Below are 15891 nucleotides of genomic sequence, written 5' to 3'. Positions count from 1 at the left end.
GTCGGGTTTATCAAACATCAAGTGGCCACTGGGCCAGGGTGGGAAGGCCTGGCTACCCCGGACCCCACACTGCACCGAGATGCCTCGGCAGGTCGGGGTGGCATTGCGGGGTGCTAGCGCTCCATTGCACCCAACAGCGAACGATACCTGCTTCATACAACTCTCAGCGGATTACATATCAGGTCCAATGTCATTCATAGTTGTTGTTGCTTGAATTCAAAATTTTAGACTCCGAGCCCCCTATGCAGCGTAGCGTTTTGTAATTATACGCCCATCTACTTCTTGAGAGTATCGCGTACGTAAGGTAGGTATGTGTATCGTTATGAGTGCCAGCTACAGCAGACTCCCATCATCTTTGTAAACGTCCCCTGGCCACCGCCTCCTAAACCTCAAAGGTAAGGAATAAAGCCCTTCTCAACCTCACCACAATGCCATAGAGGCATCCGCCGGAGGGTCGCTTTACACCCGTCTGCAAGCAATCAAACCGATCTGATCCTGATCGCCTCGCGAAGCCGCCTCCTCTCCGGTGTCCTCGGCTCATCACCGTCGCCCGCTTCACCACCCTAACGGCGTTTCGGCGCGACAGATCGGAGCTTGGGGAAGTTGAGCGGCAGCGCGAGCTTGGCCACGTGCGGGGCCTTGACGCCCTTCTCCTTGGAGGCGCCCTGCCTGACCTTGGCGCCAATCTCGAAAAAGTAGTTATTCATATCCTTCTGGTCGAGGCGCAGGTCCTCGCGCAGCTTGGACGTCTCCACCTCGAAGTTGTCAATGATGCACGCGACCGCGCAGCAGTGCGTGATGAGCAGGTCCATGTGGAACTTGCGCATCTCGCCGCCGTCCGAGAACTTGCGCCGGATGTGCTCGATGACCACCTGCGGCGCCGGCTCCATGCGCTCCTTGAGCTTATCCCGGGGCGGTACGCGCTTCGTGCCGCGCTGCTTGCCCGGCGTCGCCATGGTGTAGAATGTGAAGAGGAAGTAAAAGTAGCGCAGCAGGCGCATCTTGGTGATGTTGCCCGAGTCGGCAATCTTCTTGACGCGGGCTGCCACGTGCCTTGAGTAGCAGAGAATCTCCTCGCCCTTCTTTGCCGGGTCGATCCAGTCCTTGACGGGGATCGCCGCCAGGATCTCGCGGCCGATGAATTCGTCGGGGTCGTAGACGTCCTGGATCGCTTCCGCTTCGAGGTTGGGCCTGGGTACAGGCTTGGCTTCGTCGACGACGGCCTGCAGCTGCTCGCGCGATGCCATTGTCGCGGTGACGCCGCCAATCTCTTGCAGGATCGCCTTTGCTGCCGTGTCGAGCTTCTCGGGCGCGCTGTCTCTTGATTTGCCGGGGGCGATGGCGTTGAGAGCAACCGACTCGATGGCCTTCTTCGCCTTCTTCGTACCGAACGTCTGGCCAAGGTCTTTCTTGAGATCGTAAAAGCTCTGCTCGGCGTTAGTGATTGTCTTTCAAGGACCCTTATGTGGCGTGACTGGGCATACCTGGTAATCTGCCGGCGCTGTCATGGCCTCTTCAGACGCATGCTTTGCTCTGGCCACACCACGAACCACCATCTTCTTCGCCTCCACTACCTGAAGCTTGCCGGTCTCGGGGTCGTAAATGCCGACGTAGTGCTTCAAGGCCTGCTGGCTGTCGCTGATACCGTCCTCTCTCGCTGTATAGTCCATCGTCTGGTGGGTATTGGAGTGCAGAACGAGATCCTGCGACACTGCGGGGGTTTTTGATCGTCGCTTAACGGATGAGGCATCTTGCTTGACGTATGGGTTGAACTGCACACCCTTCGCTAACCGGATACCGGGAGAGGAAGCTTCGAACTGTTAGCGATCGTCTGCGGCTGCAATTGAGAGGCAGACGGGGCCTAGATCGTCCGTACCTAGTACTGGCGGGCAGAGCTGAGGTCTCTGAAATGAAGAAACGACAACTGTGGAAGGCTCGGTGGCCTGCTTCTTTTTGGACTTGGATGAACCGTCGAGGTCGCGCTTTCTCTTTCGTGCACTTGCGTCCGTCATGTTTGCGTCGGTGATCGAGGTTTGTGCTAGGCTCGGGTAGTGATCTGCCGTTGGTGGGATGGCGACGGCCTCTGGAAATATTTTCTGTAGGGGTCCTAGGCCAGAGACAGACTGAGGTGGAGGGAAGAAAAAAAAAGTCGGCAAACCGGCGTTGGATTATCCCTAAGGGGCAGGCGGTGTGTAGCCTAGCAGCAAGCGTGCGGGAGCGCCTCATGCAGGCGACCCCACTCGAGCTGGGTCGACAAAACGTCACAGCTCGGTTGTCGCACTCAAACTGACAGGATGAAATTGAAGAAATTGGATGGGTTGAGCTTGCAGACGTTGCAATTGAAGCAAAGCGATGCACAAAATCAAACCATGTCTTTTTCAGTTCACAGTCACTCAGATAGGGACTTTTGTTTTGGAGTTTTTAATTCACTTTTTGATTTTGTGAGGAAGCAATTATCTGCCTTTCAATTGTCATGCAAGTCCTGATCCCAGTTCCAAATCCGCGTTGCGTCAAGACATCATGCTTCCTGCGGCCTTGTTCCATAAACACCGCGTCCTCATCATATCGTCATCTCGACCGATCATATTGTCGGGGTTTCCATTCTTCGTCGAATTCTCAATGCGTCTCCAGACATGCGCGCCGTTCGAATCATGACCCCAAGTCCCGTAGTTCCAATCCGTAGTGTGAATGTAGAAGTCTCGAGCGAGCCGAGACGGACTGAGTCGCTGGTGACGAATGCTGGCTATCGCATATCTGTTTTGGCGAGTCGCGTGAGTTGTTTGCCGTCATCTCAAAAGATGGTCAGGTCGAGGGGAGGGGGGGCGAGTTGTTTATTTGCTGGGTTTCTGTCAGACCACAATCCTCGCATCAATGATATCGATTGGTAAAACTTACGAGCGAGCCCTCATCTTTCTTCTCTTACGCTTGAGACGACGCACGCGCTTCTTTCTCCACTTAGCTCTCATCTTGAATGACGAAGCTGCGATATGTTAGTGATGGATTCGCATTGCGCGCAAATATCAACCCTGCCAGTTGCTTGCCGAAAGCTCTCCAATCCCTCGCGGAATTGGCGCTGACGACATCGCGATGGGCGTGGCGGGCAGGGGAGGGGCGCAGTACTTACTCTTCCTTGGTGAGAGATGTTGGTGATGAAACTTCCTTCCTCCAACTGGCACGCGCCTGGAGGGGAAGTTTTAGTGGTTGAGCTCCGTAGGGCAGCCAACCCTACTACCGCATTATGTAATCCACACAGACCCCACACTGCCACCTAAAGCTCCTCGTCCCTCACCAAAGTGTTGGAACGCCCAGGACACGGCAGGCATGTAAAGTGCCTTCAATTGGCTCGACCTCACTGGTCCTCTGCCCTGACGGGAGCTCACTGACAGGCACTCGAGGTCCTCTGCTCCGTTCATCCCGTCCTCAGCTCCCATCTTGCCCCACACCGGATCAACGCCGGCACTTACGTACCTACCGAGGCGGGCCATCCGGGTTCCACTCATGTCCGTAGTGGGGCTTGTTCCGGAACCGGGTGTATTGGCAGCGCTTGAGGCCGCATTCGCCCTTCAGATGACCAAAGCACGGAGAAAGACAAGATCCCACGAGCATTGCTTCACTTTTCTTGTCAGCTCATACCCGTATTCCGAGTCCCAGCCAGCCAGCCTTTCTGAAGTTACCTTACTCCAAGTGAAGGACAAGACCAAGCGAACTAAGCCCCTAATGCGGTCTACGGGTGGTGCTCTTAGTGCAGTCTACTTATGTTTTGCAGTGTGAACACTGAATTGCATACGCTTCTATTCCTCTTTGATCTGCGCATCATGCCATCGGAAATAATACAGGTAGTACTACACACGCAATGGGACTTCATCCTCACTGATAATCGCTGTGTCCCTTGGGCTCAACACCAGACATCTTGTCCGAACCGCCCTTCTTCTTCTCGCCCGCCTTACCATCACCCTTCTTCCCTCCCTTGGCCTCACCACCAGCATTTCCCCCATCCTCAAACCCAACAACCTCAATCGTCGTAGCGACGTTACCCCTCGTAGCCCGACTATACGGACAAACCTCCTCCGCCCTCTCCACAACCTTGTGCACCTCCTCGTCGCTCAGACCCTTGACCCGAACCTTCAAATTCACCCTGAGCCCCATATCAAGCTTCTTCATATCGCCCACAAGATGCACAGTCGCATCCACGACGCTGTCCTCGGGCTTCTTAGGCATCGTCACCCCCAAGCTCGCCGCCGAGGCGTTCATCGCGCTCTGGAAGCAGGCGCCGTAGCCCACGGCGAAGAGCTCTTCCGGGTTGGTTTTGCCCTTGTCGCCGGCGCCGCCGAGGGCCTTGGCCATGGTCAGGTCGACGACGAGGTCGTCGCCCTGGACGTGGCCCGTCCGTGCGCCGACGACTTTGGCGTGGGCGGAATAGAGAACTGGTGCGGTTTCGGTGTTGAGGAGACGGGTTTGTCGGTGTGCTAGTGGCGTGATGCGGGTTGCGGCAGTACCGCGGGAGAGGATCTGCGGTGCGCGCTTCGCCAGTCTGAGGGAGCGAATCGAGGCCGACATTTTTTTGGCGGATGGTTGGTCTATCGAGTGCTGAGAGTTACACAATTTTAAGCAAGGAATATGAAGGATACAGAATTGAGGTGAATTGAGTAATGTGACTGGGGTTTGAAGAGAGACAGCTCGAGGGCTTTGCAAGCTCTTTTGTTGACCTTATAGCTTCTCATGTTTGGAGCTTAGCTCTGGATCGTCTTGAGAATGTACCGGTCACCGGTGACGTATTGGATAAGGCACCGTAGGTCGAGCATCTCAAGCCCCCCTAACGGACCACAAAGTCCTGAAGCTGACTCATCTAGGGCATTCCAACCCAAAGAATTGCGAGTGACAAACATGGACGTTTTCTACTTAGTATCTAAGGTATGTTAGCACAATATCTGTTTCCGTTCACGCCAAGTAGCCCAGGTACATTGGTTGTCAGAGCCATCAACTCAAATAGTCTCGAGACAAGGGCGAGGTTCTAACGCAACTCCGAGCATCGATAAAAGTCACGTAGAAGCAGTTTCCAAGAGAGTGACCGGACAAGTTCCTTTCAACTCTGTTGGCGCACAAGGACATGATTCTTCTTAATTTCACGTCATGCACCTATTGTAGGCTCTTCTCGTTGTATATCCTGACAGTCGCCTTGTTCACGAAGTAATGGAGACGAAGACAGAAATGAGAAGCAAGTAGCGTGCATTCAAGAACATGATATATCTTCCCCCCCCCCCCCCCCCATAAAAATCACCATCTTGTCGCGTCCCAATTGTTACCAGCAAATGCCTCCTTCTACCTTGCCCTTATCAGATGCCATCATCGTGTAGTCTCGATCCATCCAGAGCTTCGCTTCATGCAAAGAAAAAACGTGACACCCTATACCACTCTATCCAGGAATCAAAAAACAAACACCTCCCATCACGCCTCTTCACCCAAAGTCAGCATCGCCTCCCGCGGCCCCTCAGGAGGAAACACCAACGGCCGCAGCTCCGGGTACGCCCCGTCCTCCTCATCCACCAACAGCGGCTCAAGCAGCCCCATAACCTGCTCCCCCGACCGCGCATCCCGCGCCGTCAGCGTCTCCAGGTCCCTCACCACGACGGCCCTCTCCGCCCCGGTCAGAGGCCGCCTCCGCTCCCTCTCCACCGCCTCGGCAACCTCGCCCCGCAACCTCCCGCCCGCCGTCGCCGACGTCTTCTCGTCAGCAAACGCGACCAGGTTCCCCCTCCGCACGACCAGCACCCGGTCCACGAAGTCCACCTCGTCGATCCACTCGGCCACGCTCGTCAGCCCGCCGTACGAATCGTCGTGGATCTTGACCGGCGTAAGCCGGATCGGCAGGCCCCCCGCCGGCCCGGCCTCGGGCAACCTCTCGTGAAACCGGTGCAGGATGCCCAGCCTGCTCAGCGCCGCCGGCACAGCCATGACCACGACCTCGACGCGGTACCCTCCCGCCCCGAACGCGCGCGCCAGCTCGCGGAAATCGTCCGGGTGCCGGCACGCGCTCTCGAGAAGCACGTCGAGCCTGCGCCCCACGGCCTCGGCGACGGCCATGGCCAGCCACCTCCGGGCGTCGGTGCCCGTGGCGGGGCTCGCGAGGGCGGCCTGCGCGGGGTCGTTTGACGCGACGAGCGCGGCGTAGGAGGGGTGGTGCGCCTTGTAGAGGTCGGCGATGAGGTGGGCGGGCGGATGGGTGCGGGTCATGGCGTCGAGCACGGCGGGCGCCAAGCGGGTTTTGCCGGCGCCGGTCTGGCCGACTATCAGCACGGCCAGGGGCCGAGACCGGCGGGGGTGCGGGGTGAGGGTCGCGGGGAGGTCGGCGGGGAGGATCTTGTTGGTGAAGATCTCCCGTGCCTCTGCGTCTGGGAGGACGTGGCGGGATAGATCTGGTGGTGGTGGCATCGTTTTGTTTTTTTTTTCCTTCTCTGTGTTTGTGGAGTTTGGGGAAGTGGGTTGCGATGAAAAAACTGTAATTACTGATCCCTCGGGGCGTTCTTCTGGGTACCGAGTCTACCTTATCTAGCAAATTTTCAAGAAAGAAACCTCCCCCGAGTTTTGGGTATAATTTTTTTTTTCCTCGCTGAGAGGGGACGTGAGGAGAAGGGGGAAGGAAAAAAAACGCAGGTGACTCCAAGTGGTGTTTAACATGCAGAGGCGGAGTCAATACACGGAAAATCAGGCGCACAAGTTGTCTTCGCTCGTCTTTGCCCTGCCTATCTCGCAAAAGTATAAATTCCCCTATCCTTGGCGGAAGTGAAGGGGGAGAGCTGAGCGAGTCAAGGGGGGGGGGCCGGCCTAGGTATGGTTGCTCTTTGACGTGAACCTATCGCCCTCCCGTCACCCACCCCCCGCGCGCGCCCGAGAGCAGTGTGATGGGATGGGATCATGGCGTTCTCTCGGTTTTTTTCCTGATTTTCCTTCCCCCCCCAGCGGTAACTCGGACTCCACACACGCGACGGGAACCCTTGACTTGATCCAATCACGGCTTCCAGTGTCGAGCCGACCAGCGGCAAAGAACTTTGTGGACTCAATGGGGGTGTGGTTTGGGAACTTTGACTTCACAGAGCCGTCCCTCGGCAAGTCTTGGTTTGGCCAAAGTTACCTTACCTTGCCTACCTTAGCACATTGCTTGGTGAGGTACTAATGTACGGAAACTAAGGTTGAGCAGTAAGCGGCCCGGGAACGAGCGCGACATGGCGGGATGCCAGATATAGTAGAACTGCGATCAGAGTCGCATTTTCCTTGTTTGTTTCCGGGAGGCAAAGATTTGTCAGAAGATGGCTAGGTTTCTCTTACCCCGACAATGCCGGCAATGAGTTGCATTACGTTCGTTGGTGCCCGACCCGAGGTTCTGGTACAGGAGTATGACAACCTCCCCCCCCGGGCGGGCGGGCCCGGGCACTGCCCCGGCGCAGCGCTGCCGGGCCCCCTGCAGATCCTCCATCATCCGGAATCCTGTCATCGGGAATCATGATCGGATCTCGGTTGTTTGCCAATTCGGGTCACCCGCCCCGCGACGCCGCGCGCGGCGCGGAACTCCCCATTCGGCTTTCGGCTTTGATGGGAGAATCCTGACCTCACTGACAAGCTTTCTGGTACCAAATGCGTGATACCCTCAAAATTGACTTGCCGTGCCTTTAAAGTTGCGGATAAAATCTAGCAAGATGTCGAAACCAATAAGTGGAATATTATTACGTTCTTAAGTAAGGTGCGTTGTACAAGGGTGTTCTCGTTCGACGGAGGGGAAAAGAAGGTGACGTTGCACAAGATGTCGAACCTTACTCGTTGGGAACCGTTGAGGCGGTCTGGAACATCGTACCATTCATCCCTCTCACCGTTTGCTTTACAAAAGCCGCGTCATGATTATCTTGTCTTTTAGAGAATAGAACCAAGATGTACTATTCCAGGACTGAGCTTTGCTGCGCTCTTGGTCAAGGAACAATGCCTTGTGGTCTTATTTGAATCTTGGCAAATGAAGAAATACTGTCTTCCACTGTTTCTTGGACGCCATGGAGAATAAATCCAAACTAGTTCATCCACTCAAACTTATGTTTCCGCCAAGATGATTTGCCAATCGATGATACCAGACTCAAGTAGAACACCGCCGAAACCAATTCCTCTTAGCACGCGTCTTCGAAACTTTTGCCTGTATCGACAATCCTGAAATAGCGTGAGCAGTTACCACAGTCTTCTCGACAAGTCTTTGAGTTGGACCAGAGCTAATGGAGGGGGCGGCGGCGGATGAGTGGTCGGATTGGGCAAGATGATGATGATGATGACAATGCTGGCAACGACAGCATCGTCGTCACAACGCAAGAGCCAAAAGAGCCAAAAGACCAAGACGACCAACGCACCCAAGGTAGGGACCTCGCGGGAGACCACACGGCACACACCCGGGCCAAAAGCTACCTCTGTCTCAGCGACCGGAGCGAAGCCGAGATGCGCAAGCCAGTAGACCTGCGCTCGCGGGGCGCGGGACGGCAGCTCATCTGCGCGCAGACGGGTGAGGGCAGGGGTTTCAGATCGGTAGAGGCCCTGGCGTGCAAAGTCCTGGCGGCTGATGGGGAACGATTCGCGCGCGAGGAAAGTGAGAATGTCGGCAGAGGAGGTAAGAGGCAGAAGGGAGGGGGTAGGAGAGCAAGGCGAGGTAGGTTCGAGATAAAGATGTTGGGAAGTGAAGTTGACACACACTCGTCCGAGGTTTAGATCCCTGCTTTGTACAGAGAAGCAGAGTGGAAACCAGTATTTGAAACAGTAAATAGGGTCAAGTGGTATTTCTCCAGGCTGAGCCAGACAGCGTCAAATCCACGTCGCCAAAGTACTAGGACAAATCTCAATGGCAGGCAAATTTTCTCAATATTGACGACTATAAAAAGCAAAGACCAAATTGTCTCCGCCAGCAGTACTTCAAAAGGTATCCATCATCCTTCGTGTTCAACGGACGGCCATGTTCGCCCGTTGCCATCCCCCGATAGACCTCCTAACCTAATGAGAAAGAACCCAGTGAGAGCCAAGCTGCAATGCCGGTTCAAGGTCCTGTGATTGCCCTTCCTTGCACTCGTGCGGACTCCAGAAACAACAGTATTGTCTGGCCACACCGCCAGTGAGCTCGCAGCCTCAGATTCCCAACGCCAATGAGATGAGGTATGAGTGAAAGACGAAAACCCGTGTGAATCCCTAGTAATGCCGAATTCCCATTCCCCCAACGCCGATGTATGAAAAGTGATGTGAGGTATTCCGGCCCGTGACACCCGCTGCAATATGAGTGTCGAGTCCGCCATTGTTGGCCAAAAATCCTCAGAATCAAATAAAGCAATAATTCGTGGCCGCGAGGCTGGTGGATTTTGGTTTTTTACGTTTTGTTTTCCAGTGAAACAAGAGCGATGCCCTCCCTATCAATTTCTTGCGCCTTACGACGCGTGCGATGGCACGCTGCGAGGCGTCACATCCCCGCTACGTCTGCGGCCTTGGAGCTGTGCGGCCTGCTGCGACCTCGATGCCTCTGCAATCATGGCCATTTTCTTGCGGACAGTTGAGAGACGTGCGGTAATCATTTGAATCACTGCCAAATGTTAGTGCCATAAGAAGACATGGATACAGCTGCTCATCACTTACTCCGATTCACGGCCAGCTGGTCGTCGCTGTCCAGGTCACTAGACGTCTCCTCGCGAGGCAACTCCTTGCCTGAGCTAGAGTAGCGCCGCTTTACTGCGTCTTCGTCGTTGTCCAAAACAGCCTCCAGCATCCGAATGGCCGTGACATAATACGTGACGCAACCCTCAAGGTTCTCGTTGGTAATTTCATCAATGGCGGCTGTTCTGCTCATCTCGATGGCTCGGTCGTACATCAACTTCTCCGCACTAATGCCCGGCGTGAGGTAGACATCGGGGGTGCTTGAAGTAGCTGACGAAGCCGAGACTCCGCCGTGGTTGCTCGGGTGGCTGGGATGATCCTCAGGAAGCTTTTGCTGGACGGCAATGAGTTTCAACCGGACGACCTCGGTCTTCTCCAAGACTTCGTTGAAACGAGTCCGAACCCATTGAACGGTGGAGTTGATGCGCTGAGCGAGGCCCTCTTTGGAAACCTCTGCCGCAGATGTTGTATCCCCACGTGTCTTTTGTGACCACCATAGGCTTGCAGCGTCCATGGCTCTAGCTAGCAACGTCAGAGCCTTGACGTACAGGACCAAAGCCTCCTCAGACAAGGAAACCTCGGCATCGATTGTGAGGCCGTCCTCATCGCCAGTGATCTGATCGGTCGGCGTACCACCGAGTCCGTGCTCCATTGACGGGGCGAGAGGGAAAAGCTGCTTGTACTTGACTTCGGCAAACCCATAGACACAGTCACTTCGGTGAGCGAAATCCTGGATGAGCTTGACAGCTCGCGCATCTTCGTCGGCTGGTGCGTTTTGCTTTCCATCGCCGATGAGGCCGACGGGACCTGAAGGGGTAGGGTAGGCAGGGAATGGGCTGTACAGAGGAGGAGACGCCCCCTTTCCGCCCAGCACATGCTGCGGTACCTTGAATCCGAACAATCGTACGCTGGCGTCTGAAATAGCTTTGGCGATAAAGCCTTGAGTTGTCGGGCTGGCGGAGAAATTCTTCCCGTCGTACGAATCGCGGCTCTCATGACCGGGACGCCCCTTGCCTGAAGCGATTTGAACTGCACTGGATGGCTGGACTCGGCCGGCGCCGGTCGTCGAGGTGGGCGGTCCCTGTTGCGTGGCTCGGCGAATCATCTGGCCAGTCTTTGGTGAGAGTGACGTGAGACGTGGGTTAGCGGCCATTTCATCAGCAAACGCGTTTACCTCAACGTGCTTCTTTTCGACCACAACATAGTCTCGCTCAAATGCCACATCTTGTGCCGCCTTCTCTTGTTCGGTGACACTCCGCTCGGTGACGGGACGAAGTCTGTTCCTTGCCGGATTGTCGTTCAAGTACGATGTCGGCGGGGAGGCGGAGGCTCGTGCAGAAGGCCGGTTGAGAGCTGCATTAGAGAGTCTGTGTGGCCGGGCTGGTGCAGAAGTGGAGGGTTGGGCCATAGGCGGACGACGAATTCCGAGTCCCTCCCCGACTTCTTGCCCCGGAGACTGGCCTGGACGTGGCGCAGCATCAATGGCCTGCTGGGCGCGCCCTTCGATGGGACTGGGCAATTTCGGCGATCTAAGAGGCTTCTCACGAGGCGATTTTGCTGACTCGCCTTGCTCACGTGCAGGCTCAGTCTCTGTTTGCCGGCGAAGAGAGAGCCGACGTGATAACGATGACGTGGAATCGGACCTGCCGAGAGACCGCAGATCGCGCGAGGCCTTTGCCTCAGGCTTCGGCGGCGCATCATCTTCAACAGTGCCTGGAATGGGTTCTGTCAAAATTGGATCGTTGAAGAAGTCTTCGAATCTCATGCGTTCGACCGGGTTACGAGTGAGAAGCTTGCCGATGAGCTTGACCAGCTCTTTACTGACCACGAGCTCCTTGGGGTACTTAACCCGATCTTCGGCAGCTTCGATCTTTCGCAAGAGCTCTACGTGGTTCCGGGCGCGGAATGGCGGACGACCAGTAATCATCTCGTATAACACCGTGCCTACAGACCAGAGGTCGGCCTTCGCGTCGTACCGCTCATAGCGAAGGATTTCTGGAGCCATGTAGAGAGGAGATCCGCAGAGAGTGTCGGCGAGCGACGTTGACGGGAGGACACGAGCGAAGCCGAAATCTGCGAGCTTCAGCATCGGAAGAGAAGCGAGACCGGCATTGGGAATCAGTGAATCCTGGCTGGCGGTCAAGATGGGGCGGGAGTGTGCCTCCCTGAATCTTGGTGATGGTAGGAGCAAAAGGTTCTGAGGCTTGACGTCGCGGTGAACGTAATTCTTCTCTCGCAGGAACTTGAGAGCGCTGCCGAGCTGTTGAAGGAAATGGCGTGTGACAACCTCATGGAGACCCGAATTAGGGGTAACGGGGTACTTCCTCGCCATCTCATGCGTTGCAGGGTTGGTGCTTAGCTTGTCCCTCTTCTTGATGAACAATGACAAGTCACCGAGCTCACAGTATTCCATCACCAGGTTGATATGTGTGGCTGATTCGACGCAGTCATGGAGGGCGACGATGTGCGGGTGGCGAAGAGTCTTGAGGATCTGGATCTCTCCGTACAAGTTCTCTCGTAGCTTGTTATTCAAGCGTCCCATTTCTACTGATTTGATAGCGACGGTTGCCTTGGAGTTCTATTAAAGAAGAATTAGCACATTTGGAGCAACACAACAATGCAAGCCAAAGTTGAGTCATATCACTTGAGCAAATCAGGAGGAACAACAGAAGGAGATAGACGCAACAGGCCTCAAGGAAAACACGACGGACAGGGGAGCTGGCGAACCTTGTGGTGACCGCTGTACACCTGGGCAAAGCTGCCCTTGCCGATTTCGCCTCCAATAACAAAGTCTCCGATAGAAGCGTCGCCTTCGCGTCGCCTGCGTCCTGAAGAGGACGAGGTGGGTAACCGTTCCGCCATGTTGATCGCCTGTAATGCTGCTTGTGAGGATGCGAGTTCGGGGGTAGCGTTCAGGTCAGGCCTTTGGCCTATGCTATTCGAAAGACGTCGGCCGGATGGGGTGTCATGTACACGATCGAAATTGGGGAGATGGTCGTTGTGATGGATTTATTCGATAGGTTTGGCGGAAGAAAGGTGCGCCGAAAGAGAAGCAAGAGGAGATCAGGCAGAACGGGGAGCAGCAGCCAGAACCCTGGTGTCGGTGCTTCGAAAGGTAGGGGACTGTGAAGGCAGCGACAGGCAGGTATCCGATAGGTCGGGGTGCACGCGGACCAGGTTGATGCAGAAGGGAAGGACCGTCGTAGCGTCCGTGGGTGGGTGCAGGATTGTGTCGACGAAGCGAAAGTCGAAGAAGGTAAAGAAGGGCAAGGATGGATTTGTTCGGGGGGTCGGTCGTGGTGTATCGAGCGGTGATCGGAGAGGGAGTTGAAGGAGGGAGGCGCTGGAAGTATCGAGAGAGATGTGACTAATACGGGTGGACGGTGAGCGTTAGGAAGCAAGCCAAGGAGAAGGTACCAGGCCGTTTGAGGCTCTCTGGGAGTATATCGGAGAGTTTGGAGCAAGTTCGGAGGGGAAAGGTACCTTTTTCAGGACAAGAGTCAGGCAAAATCCAAGGTCAAGCTAATGACTCGGAGCTACCAAGGACGTGACGTTGTGTACTCGAGAGGTACCCTGATGGAGTGGGAGACCGAGAGAGAGAAAGAGAGGCGGTTATGTGGGCGAAGCAAACGGCGGTACAAACGGGCAGGCGATGGATGGTGCTAGATGTTGGTGGTAAGGTATGCGCACAAAGGGCTTTCGCGGAGAGCAACCGGGGAGGGGCAGAGAAGTCGAGGGGATGTCGTGAATGTGGTGAGTAGAGAGAGGTAGGAGGTGGAAAGAGAGAATAGTTTGACGGATAAGGTCGAGCGAGGTTGGCGAAGGGGTGAGAGAGAGACGTGAGTGAGAGGAGTGGCGGGCGGTCAGGATGGGATGGGCAGGCGATGTAGAAGAAGGTCAAGGGACGCGCCGAGAGAGGGTTGAGTGACAGACCTGGAGCCAGCCGGGCAGCGCAGGACGGGAGCGAGTGACGAAGGGTGAGGTGGATGGGGCGCAGAGTGGATAAGGCCTACTGATTAGATAGGGAGGTGCAGGGGCGGGAAGGTCCAATTGTTGATTGCGATAAAGGGCGCTTGGAGGTCCTGGTGGCCAGGTGAGACCGTGAGAGGTACCTAACCTTGTCTACCTATACCTTACCTGGGTAGGTACCCCCGTACATTTCGAGGTTGGCCGCGGTAGCAGCCCTTTTGGACTGTCACTGGCTGTCTACAGTCAAAGTTCCTCTCCTAATGTATGGAAGGTAGCGTGGGTACCGCAAGGCATGTAGTCGATCGGGACTGGAGGAAGCAAGCAGCGGCGCAGCAGTAGCGCCAGATGGGACGGGAGCCCAGTGTGAGTGACTGTCCCGTCAATGACAAGGACGGGAATCTATTACTGCATTTACACAGTAAGGTGGTGAGTCCTGATTAATCGGAGCCGGCATGGACTGAGGACTCAGAACTGTGGCCTGCGTCTTGCCGTGTCCGAAGCGAAGCGGTGCGCTGCGTTACCCTGAGGGTGGTTGCTTTTGATACATACTTTATGCAGTCGGGTAGGTATCCCTATGGATACACTGCAGGCGGGGGTACATACTGCGTATCCGTATGTACACAACTGATGGTTGGAGATCCAAGGTGACAGACAGGGCACAGGAAACCGGGGAGGGCAAGGTAAGGTATGGGATTGGTCTGGACTACCTACGTAGTATACAGTAGGTGATGAACAAAAGGGACGGATGCCTCGAGGATGGGTTTTGAGATGGTGCTTGGGGTGCTTGGTCTTCTCCTGATTCGGAATGTTGAAGAAGCAGGAGGCGGTGGATTGGTGGATTGATGGTTTGTTGGGTTTGGGTGAATGCGCTGTGATGCTGCGCGTAGGACAAGCATGGAGAGGCGGCAGCTGTGCTCTCTCTGTGCTTCCCAGTCTCTCCTTTCTATTCTCTCTCGTATTTCCACGCCTCTTTCTCGCTCCCTGTAACTCACACTGTGAGTTACAACCACGATCACGACGTGCCCCAGTCTGACTGACCAAGACAGATAGATCCAGGTGGCCAGGGTTGGTGTCGATGATGTAGTGTGTCTATCTGCCTGACCAGGGGGGCGCAAGAGAGCGAAGGGGTCGCATATGGCGAGGGCGCTTGTGTCTGTCTCTCCAAATCGATTTATTATTGTAGTGTACGGAGTACCTTCAGGAAGTATATGATGGATCAGGGGACGACAGTCATTTGTCCAAGGCGCAACTCCAACAAGAAAGACGACGATCCTCCTTGTGCTTGACTCGACATCAGAAAACGAAAACACAGTGTAGTTTGTTATTGTTGAACTCTGAGGGGGCAAGTGACCAGAGAAACGTGAGCTTTGCCTAGGCGACCCTTGGGTTTGGGGGCTCGTGATGCTCTGCGCTGCGCTGCCCGGTGGAGCTTTTTCCCCAATTGTGCGAGCACTCGGAGTGAGGAGTACCTAAGGTACGTACTACTTTATGTAAAGGCAGGAGTCCTTGAGTGTCACGATGCGGTACGTACCCAGCCATATGCCGTTCCGGAACAGCCAATGCAGGTGCATCGCAACCACCCCCGCTCGTATCCTCGTGGTCACTGGTCAGGGGTCCTTTTGGTGCTGCGTGGTGGTGCGACGTCCTTGGTTCCTTGGCTATAAACCTAGTACCTAGGCAGTATTGCTTGCGCAAAGGTCAAGTACCTACCTTACCTTGAGGTACCGGGTATCGCCCACTGTCGCACACAAATGCCATCATGGCGCGATAAGGCTCATGTATCGCGATAAGACGCACGGTTCAGCAAGGTACCTAGGTACCTCAAGTTGGGGTTAGGTAGCGCACCAATCCGTCCACCGCCCACCACCACCGCCTTCCTCTTCCTGCACCCCTTCGTTGTCGTCCTCGCACTCGTCCTTATCCTCGCAGGCTCGCGCCCGTCTTCCTCATCTCCCCCGGACCAGCACGCCTTATCTCTGAGTCTTGTCATCTTTGATTAGACTAGCGGCTGCGGCTGCGGCGACATACGGATACATCTTCTGATCAGCACGATACGACATCCGGGGTGACAGAAAATAGGGTATTCTGTTTCGGCGTTTGCATCTCGTCTGCATTCCTCCCCCCACGGCTCCTCTCGTCCAGACTTCCCAGACCCTCCAGAATCGTCTCCACTCGCCGAACTCGCCTAACTTCCGTGTCTGGGAAGGCGCAGAGACAACGCAGCCAGCTCCAACCTCTTGGGTACAATGTCACCACTCACCA

The 15891-nt window shown here is 55.5% G+C and overlaps 8 protein-coding genes across 8 annotated transcripts; 2 read left to right on the top strand and 6 right to left on the bottom strand.

The window, feature by feature from the left end:
• Positions 1 to 563: 563 nt before the first annotated feature.
• On the bottom strand, positions 564 to 2012 carry CLUP02_03021 (A49-like RNA polymerase I associated factor; the record flags this gene model as incomplete). The annotated part of the gene is made up of 3 exons (XM_049282048.1): positions 564 to 1427; positions 1485 to 1786; positions 1877 to 2012. 3 exons carry the CDS (start codon positions 2010 to 2012, stop codon positions 564 to 566), a joined length of 1302 nt encoding a protein of 433 aa, XP_049139191.1.
• A 498-nt stretch (positions 2013 to 2510) lies between these two features.
• On the bottom strand, positions 2511 to 2966 carry CLUP02_03020 (uncharacterized protein; the record flags this gene model as incomplete). The annotated part of the gene is made up of 2 exons (XM_049282047.1): positions 2511 to 2754; positions 2896 to 2966. The coding sequence occupies 2 exons, from the start codon at positions 2964 to 2966 to the stop codon at positions 2511 to 2513; spliced, it is 315 nt and encodes a 104-aa protein (XP_049139190.1).
• A 901-nt stretch (positions 2967 to 3867) lies between these two features.
• On the bottom strand, positions 3868 to 4557 carry CLUP02_03019 (organic hydroperoxide resistance protein; the record flags this gene model as incomplete). The annotated part of the gene is made up of 1 exon (XM_049282046.1): positions 3868 to 4557. One exon carries the CDS (start codon positions 4555 to 4557, stop codon positions 3868 to 3870), a length of 690 nt encoding a protein of 229 aa, XP_049139189.1.
• An 888-nt stretch (positions 4558 to 5445) lies between these two features.
• On the bottom strand, positions 5446 to 6429 carry CLUP02_03018 (zeta toxin; the record flags this gene model as incomplete). Its single annotated transcript, XM_049282045.1, has 1 exon — positions 5446 to 6429. The coding sequence occupies one exon, from the start codon at positions 6427 to 6429 to the stop codon at positions 5446 to 5448; it is 984 nt and encodes a 327-aa protein (XP_049139188.1).
• A 244-nt stretch (positions 6430 to 6673) lies between these two features.
• CLUP02_03017 (uncharacterized protein) lies at positions 6674 to 7602 on the top strand (the record flags this gene model as incomplete). Its single annotated transcript, XM_049282044.1, has 4 exons — positions 6674 to 6780; positions 6958 to 7159; positions 7313 to 7389; positions 7443 to 7602. The coding sequence occupies 4 exons, from the start codon at positions 6674 to 6676 to the stop codon at positions 7600 to 7602; spliced, it is 546 nt and encodes a 181-aa protein (XP_049139187.1).
• Positions 7603 to 8268: 666 nt separating this feature from the next.
• Positions 8269 to 8733, top strand: CLUP02_03016 (uncharacterized protein; the record flags this gene model as incomplete). Its single annotated transcript, XM_049282043.1, has 1 exon — positions 8269 to 8733. One exon carries the CDS (start codon positions 8269 to 8271, stop codon positions 8731 to 8733), a length of 465 nt encoding a protein of 154 aa, XP_049139186.1.
• Positions 8734 to 9437: 704 nt separating this feature from the next.
• CLUP02_03014 (uncharacterized protein) lies at positions 9438 to 13819 on the bottom strand (the record flags this gene model as incomplete). The annotated part of the gene is made up of 6 exons (XM_049282042.1): positions 9438 to 9589; positions 9643 to 12238; positions 12388 to 12595; positions 12800 to 13027; positions 13594 to 13669; positions 13798 to 13819. 6 exons carry the CDS (start codon positions 13817 to 13819, stop codon positions 9438 to 9440), a joined length of 3282 nt encoding a protein of 1093 aa, XP_049139185.1.
• Positions 13820 to 15672: 1853 nt separating this feature from the next.
• Positions 15673 to 15885, bottom strand: CLUP02_03013 (uncharacterized protein; the record flags this gene model as incomplete). The annotated part of the gene is made up of 1 exon (XM_049282041.1): positions 15673 to 15885. A coding segment is annotated over one exon (213 nt), but the record flags the coding sequence as incomplete, so codon positions are not given.
• Between the last annotated feature and the right edge of the window lie 6 nt (positions 15886 to 15891).

The sequence above is a fragment of the Colletotrichum lupini genome, chromosome 2 (assembly GCF_023278565.1).
Source record: "Colletotrichum lupini chromosome 2, complete sequence".
In the NCBI taxonomy this organism is placed as follows: Eukaryota; Fungi; Ascomycota; class Sordariomycetes; order Glomerellales; family Glomerellaceae; genus Colletotrichum; species Colletotrichum lupini.
This window is presented reverse-complemented; position numbering and strand designations above follow the sequence as displayed.